Genomic DNA, 11,687 nt, shown 5'->3' with positions numbered 1-11,687 from the left:
AGAGCGTGGGCCACGGTTAAATCCTATGAGTTCAGCAAGTGGCATGGGCCAACCAGTATGCTAAGGCAAAGAAACCCGACCATGATGACAGCAAAGATTGTAGACTATCTTGTGCTGCCTCAGAGAGCTAACTCTTTGACACTGCTCCTAATACCAGAAAGCTGCACCACATGCAGAACATTCATAATCTGGACCACCATAATAAGAACGGCCAGAATATGTCTCTGTACAAACCAACAAGGGAAGAAAGCAAAATCTGTCAAAGGACATACACGCAGCGAATATCATGGATACGGGGAAAAAAGAGTCAAGGATAGACCTCTCAGCATAGCCAAATACTCGGGTGGTATAGCAACCATGACCAAGGCAACCGCTATGGAGGAAAGGGAGGCTGAGAAACAATAGAACCCGTAAGAGAACATAGCATGGAAGACAAAAGCTGTTGACCAAGGTACAATAACTCTCTCAGGCAAACACATGAACCTCGTTTAGCGGCAGTCTGCCGCTCTCTGGACAGTTTACGTTTGCGCCTGTTTTGCGTAGTTTGATGAGAGGGTAGCAAAGGACAGAATTGGTTGCCTAGGGAGGAAAGCAAAAAAATGAATCCTAAAAAAATAATCATATACAGGTATAAAAAGGCTAAACACATGGAGTAAATTTTGGTACTGGATACACGAACATAAGGTGGGGGAGGCAGCTATGAGAAGATGGTATTGGCACCTAAGAACAGGAAATACATAAGAGCACGGATTTAATAAAGTAAGATAGGGATAGCACCCAGGAAGGGATTGGATTAATATCAAAGAAGAAAGGAGCAGTACTGGGCACAGATGTTGGAGAAATAGCAGTTCTGGAAAGGATAGAGGAAGCTGGTTCCTCAGTAGGTGCCATAGCGTGGGCTGATGCATATGATACCGAGACCGAGACATCAATAGCTGAGCATAGGTACTAAGGAATGAGTATAGTAGGTTAAGACATAAGGATAGGCTATATCACAAAACAAAGCCAGGAGCACACATGTCCGTGACGAAGGGCCAGGTCTAGGCTCTGCAAAGAAAGAAGCAGAAACTGCAGCTACACCAGAGGGCTCAGCAGCAGGGCGTTTACCACGCCGTACCTCCTGGCACCTCAGCCTGGCCTGGCGACGGTCGCTCATAGGCGGCACAGCACTACACCGAATCATCGGGAAAACAATAACAGACAATGCAAAACAAAGTAGACCAGGCAAAGGAAAACGGGAAGGCAACATATATAGAACCGTAACAGGGGTGTAAGCAACAACATAGAATAGAAAAAACATGTTTGATCGAAAAAGGTAAGCCAACCTATAGCAACAGCAATCAAGACAACTGAGATGAAATACAAAAAACATGGACAACAGCATTATAATCATCAAGGTAAGCACCAGGAAATAGACCCGAGACAATCTAAAGGTGTGGACTACAGCATACAGGAGGTTAAGCAGGTAAAGGTACGAAGATGAGCAATAGAAAGTTCAATTGAAAGCGCATCAGCGGCAAAGGTACCAGGGATGATAGCGAAAAATGTATAGCTGGGTACGGAGAGACTTACAATATCACGGATTTGGAGGCACAGGACCGGCAACAACACCTCGTTGGCGAGAGGAGGAGAGGGCCAGCTGAGCTGAAGGAGAAGGCGCTGGCGAGTTTGATTGGGCGGGGAGACGATGAGGAAAGGCCGGAGAAGCGTGGGACGGCTTCTCTCCTCACTCTTCACAGCTTGTAGTTGTGTGAGGGGAAATGCGAGTAGGACAACGGGACGACGTTCCTCCTTACCTTCAACGGCGCTGGTACACCGGATGTGGGCGAGAGGTTGGCATACGCCGTCGGATTTGGCCAGAGGTGCTGGGTGGATCTCACTGGAGTGGCGACGGGGGAAAAGAGGTAAGCAGTGGTGTGAGGGGAAAAGAGAGAAGGAGAGGCCATGGCACGCGGCAGAGCGTCCATGGCATGCGCACGGAACTGGCACCAGGCGGGCACGACGGCGTGACAGCGGGCAGCGACCGGGACCGTAGAGGCAGAAGGAGGGTGCATAGCCGGTCATCCAGTGCAATGAGATCCATCCGGCGGTCGCTGGAACGACGTAACGGCGAAACGGGAACACGCGCCGGCGCGAGAAGACGCTCCCACCGGCTGAGAGGCCCTGGGAGCGCTCAGAATCCACAGGGGTTTATATATCTACTGTAGATGTCTTTCACAGTAAGACAATTAAAAAAGGTCCCACTACAATTCAGTCGATTGAATTTCCGGTCATCGACTCTTCTACAACCTCCCGATCGAACCGATTCAATCGCGTTCTCTCTCGCTGCTCGCTCTCATCTCCCGCCCTCCTCCGGTCATCTCCGACAGCGTCCTCGTCACTGGGTCCGCCTCCACCGCCCTCACACGCTAACCTATCGGTTGAGACGCCCCCGCCCCGTCCTAGCCTACCGGGCGTCCGTCGTTCGTATGCGGCTGACGGCGTCCCCGCCGCCTCACCGTGCTGCCCCCACGCTTGCCTCCTCTGCCTAGCCGGTCACCCTCCCTCAAACCCATTTCTATGCCCGCGAGCCATTAGAGCCCACCAAAAAACCCCTCCCTTAACCTAGCAACCCTAACCCGGCAGTAGTGCGAGTGTTCACATGGTCGAGTGAAGACTTGTGCGATTTCAGTTGAGTGCACAGTAGTAAATACAATTAAAAACGTGATTTTTAAGTAATATAGTTACATTTCAGTGGATGATCTATTATATTATTATTTAAATGTTAAAAAGAGACATCATTTTTGGTCTTAAAGTCATAAATTTATCATGTTAATAAAAAATGTCTAAACCATTCGTTGTTACCGACATATAACAAGATCGTCTAGATTAAACCAGCACAGAAACAACCCTCTGCCTTTTCTCCCTCAAAACAGCACAGAAACAGAATCAGCACCGCGGTTCAGCAGCCGCCATCCTCGGGAGCCATGTCGAGTCTTCTCCCCCTCCTCCTCCTCTGCTCGTCCCTCCTCACCGCACCGACCAACGCCGGCGATCCAGTCTACACCTACTGCCCGAACAACACGAACTACACGCGCGGCAGCGCGTTCCAGGCCAACCTCGACGCGCTCCTCTCCTCCCTCCCCAGCGCCGCGGCCGCGTCCTCCGGGTTTGCCAAGAGCACCACGGGCGCCGCACCCGACCAGGCGTACGGCTTCGCGCAGTGCCGTGCCGACGTCAACGCCACGAGCTGCCTCACATGCCTCGATGGTTCGGCGCAGGACATGGCCAGCAAGTGCCCCGGCCAGAAGAGCGCCATGCTCATCTACGACGCCTGCCTGCTGCGGCACTCCAACGAGAGCTTCTTCGGCGTCGTCGACACGTCGGTGGTGGTCTGCTTGTTGAACACGCAGAACGCGACGCAGCCGGAGTTCACGTCGAGGCTCGGCGCGCTGATGAGCAACCTCACCGGAAAGGCGGCGTACGGGTCCCCGCGGATGTTCGCGGCCGGCTCGACCACACTAACGCCCTTCCTGAACATATACGGCATGGCGCAGTGCACGCGGGACCTCGCCGCGGACGACTGCAACCTCTGCCTCTCCGGGGCCGTCGCATTCATACCGACCTGCTGCGACAGGAAGCAGGGTGCCCGCATCGTCTGCGGGAGCTGCTCCATCCGGTTCGAGCTGTACCCGTTCTACAACGTCCAGGCCGCCGAGGCGGCGATGTCACCGGTGCCAGCCCCGGGAGGCGGACCAGTCAACGGTAGCGACCACTCCGGCGCAGGAAGCAACGGTGAGTCTCCGGTCTCCTGTCCTGTACTCCTGTCCCTTTCGTAACACGTTTTCTAGTTGACACTTGTTGTGGGTTGTGGCTGTGCATTATGCTAATGTCACTGCGTTGACGTACGTATCCAGCGCCGGTGCCATGCACACCGTTTCTTCCTCTCTTCTTTTGAACTTTTCGTTTCAACCTTGCGTCTTGACTGGGCAAAAATGGCGCCGGAACTGTCTCCATCCTTTTTGCAAACATGACTACATGAGATGTGCCTTCCACAGAGTCGTGATGTTCTTTAGAAAGTCTGTTAAAAAAACGTGATGTTTTTTTATTATTACAGTTCAATTTCAGAGTTAGGACGATGCCTGATCGTAGCAAAAAGCTGAATAGCTTATGTTCTGAATTTTCGTCGTTTCTTCTTTTTTGAACGGGTTCTTCGTTTCTTCTTTTGAACTTTTCGTCTCAACCTTGCGTCTTGACTGGATAAAAATGTCAACGTATTGGCGCCATCGTCGACTTCTTTTCCAGAAGAGATATGTCTTTCACAGAAAGGCGAGTAAAAAACGTGATTTTTCAGTAGTACCGTTGAATTTCAGTGTTCGGATTTCTAAAAAACAAAAAGTGTTGGGACAATGACTGATCTTAGTAAAAGGCTGAAATAGCTTCTGTTCTTAATTTTCGACGACGCCGTCTGTGCAGGAAGTAATCACAGAGTCAGGACAGCTCTGCTCGTGTCAATTCCTGTTTCTGTCGCGCTGTTGCTTTTGTTGCTAGTTGCTGTACTCTATCTCTGCAAGAGGAACAGAAAGCCACACAAGCATGTCCAAATTGCAAGGGCCGGTAAGTTCAGAAACAAGCCTAATTTATCTGGTGAAGAACTGTTAGGAAATTGTAGTTCAAAATTCAGGGCTGACTGTTGTATATGTTGTAGATGAAGAAGAAATGAGAAGTTCAGAGTCTCTGCTGTATGATTTGAGCACCCTACGAGCAGCCACTGACAACTTTTCAGAAGAAAACAAGCTCGGCGAAGGCGGGTTTGGGCCAGTTTACAAAGTAACTAGGCTTAAGACTGGAACCTGGAAATTAATCTGACTAACCTGGTTTAAATACCTGACCACAATATTTCGCATAAGTACGGATTGATGGTCTGATCTAAATGTTCTTCAGGGTACCCTACAAAACGGGCAGGACATTGCAGTGAAGAGATTGTCAGCAACTTCGCAGCAAGGACAAGTGGAGATGAAGAACGAGGTCGTCCTGCTCGCAAAGCTCCAGCACAAGAACTTGGTGCGCCTGCTCGGCTGCTGCATCGAAGAACACGAGAAGCTCCTCGTCTACGAGTTCCTCCGCAACAACAGCCTCGACAAGATCCTCTTCGGTAATTTCATTCAGATGACCATGACCATACTGTCATTTCCTTTCAGATCACTCCTCACTTGGCCATTTTGTTTGCACGCAGATCCTGCACGGCAACAGGAGCTGAGCTGGGGGCAGAGGCACAAGATCATAGAGGGGATCGGTCGAGGGCTCCTCTACCTTCACGAGGACTCGAGGCTGACGATCATCCACCGCGATCTCAAGGCGAGCAACATCTTGCTGGACGCAGACATGAACCCCAAGATCTCGGACTTCGGCTTGGCGAAGCTGTTTAACATGGACTCGAGCGTGGGTAACACAAGCCGTATCGCCGGAACATAGTGAGTTCGCCGCTGGCCTCCGGGTACCCTCCGTTTGCGTTTACCTGACATGCCGTGTATTCGAAATGCAGCGGATACATGGCGCCGGAGTACGCTCTGCACGGCATCTTCTCGGCCAAATCGGATGTTTTTAGCTACGGCGTCCTTGTCCTCGAGATCGTCACCGGCCGGCGCAACATTTATACGCATGCTTCAGGATCTTCTGAAGATCTGCTTACCTTTGTAAGTTGTAACCTTCGAACGAATCCCTCTGACTAGCAACACGTACGCATCGCAATTGAGAGAGAATTAATTCTTGCATCGCATCTTTTAAAACGGGCAGGTTTGGAGGCACTGGAGCCGCGGGAGCGTGCAGCAGCTGCTCGAGGGATGCCCCGCCGACGGGCGGCGGCCGCAGGAGATTCTGAGGTGCGTCCACGTGGGGCTGCTCTGCGTCCAGGAGGACCAGCACCTCCGGCCCGGGATGGCGTCGGTCGTCGTCATTCTCAACAGCCGCTCCATCACGCTGCCGGCGCCCACCGCTCCGGCCTTCGTGCTTCCCTGCCGTCCGCTCACTGCGGCCGTGGACGCGCGCGGGAGGGGAGCGGATGGCGAGGGCCTGAGGGTGGCAGCTCCAGAGGCGTCGATCAACGATGTCTCCGTCTCGGACTTGGAGCCGCGTTGATGCATATGGGTCAGCAAAACAGCAATCTGCATGGACGTTGTCGATCAATCAACGAGCAATGATGCTTTCTGTTCAATTTTGAACTGGGCGAGTACTATTTGCATTTAAATCTATCTATCTATTACTTAATATTTGAGTGAAAAAGAATCACCGTTTATTCTTTAAGACTACAAAATTACCACGTTAAACGAAAAAAAAAGAACAGATCAAAACCACTCATTGTTATAAACATCTAATGATCTAGGTTTAACTAAAGAGTTCATATCAAATATGAGTTACTCCATAGATTTTAGTGGGTCCTAATTATAATGATTAAGATCCATCATGGTATAAACTGATTTTAGAAGACAACCGAACAAAAGAGTCCAGATGTAAAACGTATACAAAAACCTATATATACACAAAAGTTCCATCTCCAATAGTCTAACATCTCCTCTCGAAAAGAAAACAGAAGTTCGAAGAGTTCCACCTGCAATAATTTAGCGTCTCCTTCAAAAAGAAAAAGAAAAATCTAGCATCGACCATAGAGGAGGAACTAGAAAGAAAGACGTCGCTTATTTAGTCGTTGGCTGCTATCCACCTCCATCCCGAGCCACTCTGTTGGATGTTGAATCGGACAGCTGCAAGAACAAGGCTGGATGCATACGCCACACCCGACGAGCGATGCGCTAAGTAGATGAGCGATCCGCCAGTTTCCAATCTCAGTTTGGCCGCGCCTCGTCGTCCAAACCCTTGCAGCCCTCCGAGATGAGGGGAGGATTCTAGGGGCTTGGAGCCTTGCTTTTCGTTGCCGTGGGTCTCCATCATCATCATAGCCTGTGGTCACGTCATCCTCAACTTAGAGTCGAGCAATGGTCATCTCAAAGGATTTGGAGCTCCATGGAGCAGCGCTTTCCATGGTGCGGATGGGAGCTCCGATCGATGGAGCATGGCTTCACTACTATAGGTTTGATATGGCGGTCCATCACTATCAGATCGCTAAAAACCGGTAGTGATAACATTATCACTGTCGGTTCAAAAAAAATGGGTATCACTGCCAGTTCTAAAAACCAGCCGGCAGTAAAAATAACTTATCACCGCTGGATCGTATTAAAAACCGGTAATGGTAGTATCATTGTCAGTTTTTAACTTGAACCGACAATAATAAGGAATCCAGATCTGAAATTTTCATTGAATCCGGTTTTGGCTCACTCGGCCTTGCGTCTGCGAGCGGCTCAGCCTCGATCCTCTCTCCACCTTATCTCTCTCCCTTCTCTCAGCTCGGCCTCCTCTCTTCACCTTATCTCTTCGATCGATCTGATCGATCCCCCCTCTCTCTCCCTCTCTCTCTCTCTCTCGATCTCAAACTGGATCTCGAGATGAGGCGCGTCGATGGTTGACTGCCATTGTCTTCCTCTCTCCCCCTCATCCACAGGCGAATAGGGAGGAGATGAGGTGAAGACGGGGTCAGATTGATGATCAATTTTTTTTTTGAAAACATTATAATTCATTTCCTGAGGTTTATTCCAATAATTACTTTTATTAATATGTTCCTCAAGGGAAGGAGCAATCAAATTTCTTAGTACAACCAAACAATGATTCTTAAGTAAGAATGACGAACGAATTAGGCTCTTTGCCTGTCTGCTAGGTGCTAGCAAGCTTGAAACAGGCAAGAAGACATTGTTGCCAAATTGTGTCTCATTCTTAGAGACATATGGCTAATAGTTGAATACCTATGTCATATCACTCTTAACCTTAGTGATAGAGGACAATATTATGATCTTTCATCATTCTTACTTTTGTCAATTACCGTATGGCCCTCTGTTGCAAATGCATCACATGGTCAGGAACGAGACAACGACGTGGTTCCATGTCAAGTATACGGGTGTCATCCTCAAGAAGGCTCAAGCAAACGCCTCTTTTTTTAAACATTCATGCAGCAAGAAGATCAAATGCCATATATTTATGTTTTCATACAAAAACTTTGATCATCAATCTTATCATTGAGATAAGTGTACATTTTACTATTTTAAGCATCACATAACTAATTGGATGTATATGCTATATAATTAATTTGTCACAATCAATCTACTAAGAAGTTGTGTCAAACAAATTCTATGATGCTTGATCAAGTTGCCTCTATTAGGAGTTAAAAGAATATGCCATGCTTGCTCAATTGGATTGAAATTACCACATCAATCATAGAAAATGGAGAAATACCTACATATTTTGTTGATCTTGATATTTTCATTGTAGATAATTTGTATTTGTATTTAATATAGTACATTGTTCTATGTTCCACCAAAAGCCAGCGCAATTGTCTGGCTAGACTTAGTATGTGGCAGTTTTGTTATAAAATTCCAAAACTTATAATTAAAAGTGCAATTACAATTACTAGATAATAGACTTAATATATATGGTTAGATATATAGTTGGACGTTATGCAACTTTAACTAACTCTATAACTAGAGATATAGATTGAAAGTAACTATAGATTGTATTAATATACAATTATAATGCCATAACATGGCCGGTGTAAGGAGACTATGTTGGATGGCTAACTTGGTGAGCCAAAATACAACTAAACACTTGATGTTCACGTACAAGTCCAACGCCCATATCGATGGCTTGGCAATGCCCTACGAATCCGAAAGAAGCTTTGCCACAGGCAGTAGGCGATGCACAGGCATGAGGACGGTGGCTCGAAGCAGGACAACGTGACTAGACAAGGGTGACAAGCGCGAGGATAAACCTTGACTCACCGGTCGGCTTTAATCGGTACTCCATAAATCTGGATAGCCTCCATGCAGGTTTGCACGCCAGACTTTGGCGAGATTGATCCGGCTACTGGCGAGCCTGATTAGGGCATTCTCGGCTAAAACAAATAGCCCTCATATTAATCAACTGATGTAACACCTCGGCTTTCAACAAAACTCGGATCGCTACTTACTCTCAACAAAAACCTAACAAGTCCGAAAATTATAAGAAATTTTGGTAGAGTTTCCCCTGTATATACTGCTTTCCAGGACAAGCAAAACAAATTCATCACATGCAGAGTATATATAAATGGAAAGTAAACATAACGGTCTAAAACTAGTACCTGAAACATCTCATGGGCTCGTTACATTACACCAAAAGAAACCACGAGCGGCAAATTGACCAAGATAACCAATTACGACGCTAAAAGGTTATGAATACAACTATATAGTGATTTAAGTGTGATTACTTGCCACTACGTGATGCTATTTCCCCTTCAAAACGTGTCACAAGTAGAGGTACCTAAAAACCAAATGAAACACAAGTGTGAGTAAAAACACTCAGCAAGTACAGTTATGAAACCGGAAGAACGGACACATCAAGAACGTCAAAGAACAACGGGAAACACTGAGTTTTTCCTTTTTCTTGAAAACAGCAAGAAGACAATAGTTTCCGTTGAGATGGACCATCCTGAATTTCCTTTGCATTTATCCATAAAGACGAGCAAGCGGAGAAGCACTCACTCATAGGATCATGAATATAAGAATCAAATTGTCTGGTAACACCGTACCATGAATGATAGATAAACTGGAACAAATTGAAATTGGAACAACTTGAAACTGGAATACTGACATGAACTCATTCTTGAACTTGAATCATATGAATAAAGGAAAATTCAAAAATTGAATAAACACAATTGAAAGGGATCAGCAAAACATTTGTCAAGCAAATCAAGCTAATTATGGGGTTCGTCATGCACTTGCCTTAACCGTGGTGAGAAGTCAGTCTCACACTGCTAGCACCGACGCTTCCAAAATCTTAGGAACAAGATCGTACTCAGAAGTTGTCCCAAACGACCATGTGACTAAATGTTGGATGTCGGAACTTCTCTCTCTAGCCGAACCCCAAAATCCTTATTCTACCTTTTTCTCGGGAATTCAACTAACACACAGGGTTGCTTGCTGACCGAGCCGTAACACTCGTTCCGCTTAACCAACGATAGCAAGGGATTACAACTAAAGCATCTTTAGGGAATTTCCTACAACTTTGCGTTTACGACTTAGGCAACATCTTACTCTAAGTAGGTCGAAAACGGATAATTGAGTTACTGCGTCGAGGAAAACCTACTAGATAGCACAATGCTTTGAATGTTTCTCCCAAATCGTTTCTCCAAATCGAACAAGATCACGCCACTAGAACAATATCGACGAGACCTAGGACCATTGCTTTAAACACAAAGCCGGAACTGGCTCCACTTATTGCTAGCCTTCGAATTTACTCTCGTGGCTAGATGGTCAAGCTTCCACTCTCGCGTCCAATGACAAAAATTTTCGCCAAGCTATCGATAAGCATCTAGGGATTACAAAGACATTACCCTCGCTGTGTGAATCATGACCTGACGACAGATCTAACGAAATCCCCAGAAAATCCCCATCTCCCTCCTTTTTCTTCTTTCTCTTTTTCTTTCTTTCTTTCTTTTCTTCTTTCTCTTTTTTTGTTCTACTCCTCCTACTCGGCAGCACGGCTCGGCACTGGCGGCGCGGTTCGAATGGCGTCGAGTGGCAGTGACGGCAGCGCGGGGGGAGGGGGAAGGCGGCCAGGCGCGACAGGAATGGCGCCGGGTCGGTGACGATGCAGCAGGGCGACCGAGCGGTGGTACGAAACGGCGCAGGTGGGGTTGTGATCGGCGGTTGGCAGAGCAGTGGTGGTCGGCTGACGCAATAGGAGGCAGCGCGGCGGAGCCAAGCCGCGGCAAGAACGGTGGCGGCCTGTTGCACGACTGGTTGGGCAAAGCACAACGCGATGACGACGGCATAGACAACGGCGATGACGTCATGGTGACGGGAAGCAGTACAGCATACACGCAGACAGCGCGATCGGCACCGGCGACAAGCATGGAGGGCCGAGGACAGCGGTGGCCGGTGCAAAGGACGGCGGTGGGGGGATACGGTTAGGGTTTGGGGTGTGGCCGATCTGGGCTCGGGGCGATGGACGGGTCAGCCCGAGGCCCTTTTATGTGGCGGGCGACCACTCGGTCGGTTGCATTTTTTTTTATAGTACAACTGATTAATTCAAACATGATCAAATTAGACTAAAATGACTAAAACTCAAACTTCATTTGCAAATAAAGAATTTGGGAAGCAAAATATCTAAATAAAGAGTCCAAATAAATAATAATAATAATTAAAATTAGGGTTAGAATAGAAAAAAATAGGATCCATATCAAATATAGTCTTAGAAAAAAAAAATCAAATTATTATAAAAATCAAATACATAAATAAAGAGTTCATGTAAAATATAATTAATCAATAGCTAAATTCATAATAAAAAATAAAATAAAGTTTCAAAATTCTTACTAAGATAATAGATTAAGAAGCAGAATGTAGTTCACGGTCGTTGCATCAAGCAGGCAGTAGGTAAGGCACAACATGCAAGTAAGACAAACCTATGTTGATTTTGGTTGGATTGCCTACACCTGATACATGATTTTAGCAGTTGATCAAAATGTATAAGACACGATCTAATACATATATACGTTTTGAATACAAGTTTAAAGCATAAATAATTTTCTCTTCCACAAACATAATTTTTTATCTCTTCTTCTAATTTTATGT

General features: G+C 46.8%; 1 protein-coding gene across 2 annotated transcripts; it reads left to right on the top strand.

Annotated features, from left to right (window-relative positions):
• The first annotated feature begins 2,894 nt into the window (after positions 1-2,894).
• Positions 2,895-6,246, top strand: LOC133929127 (cysteine-rich receptor-like protein kinase 44). Of its 2 annotated transcripts, XM_062375750.1 has the most exons (7): positions 2,895-3,774; positions 4,456-4,596; positions 4,688-4,809; positions 4,924-5,134; positions 5,216-5,453; positions 5,525-5,675; positions 5,776-6,246. In XM_062375750.1, the coding sequence occupies exons 1-7, from the start codon at positions 2,967-2,969 to the stop codon at positions 6,115-6,117; spliced, it is 2,013 nt and encodes a 670-aa protein (XP_062231734.1). In that variant the 5' UTR covers positions 2,895-2,966; the 3' UTR covers positions 6,118-6,246. The 2 variants fall into 2 exon arrangements, with proteins under 2 accessions (XP_062231734.1, XP_062231735.1); XM_062375751.1 differs by lacking the exon at positions 4,456-4,596.
• The last annotated feature ends 5,441 nt before the right edge of the window (positions 6,247-11,687 follow it).

This window comes from Phragmites australis, chromosome 9, assembly GCF_958298935.1.
Source record: "Phragmites australis chromosome 9, lpPhrAust1.1, whole genome shotgun sequence".
Taxonomy (NCBI): Eukaryota; Viridiplantae; Streptophyta; class Magnoliopsida; order Poales; family Poaceae; genus Phragmites; species Phragmites australis.
Note: the sequence above shows the minus strand (reverse complement) of the source record. Positions and strands in the feature narration are given on the sequence as shown.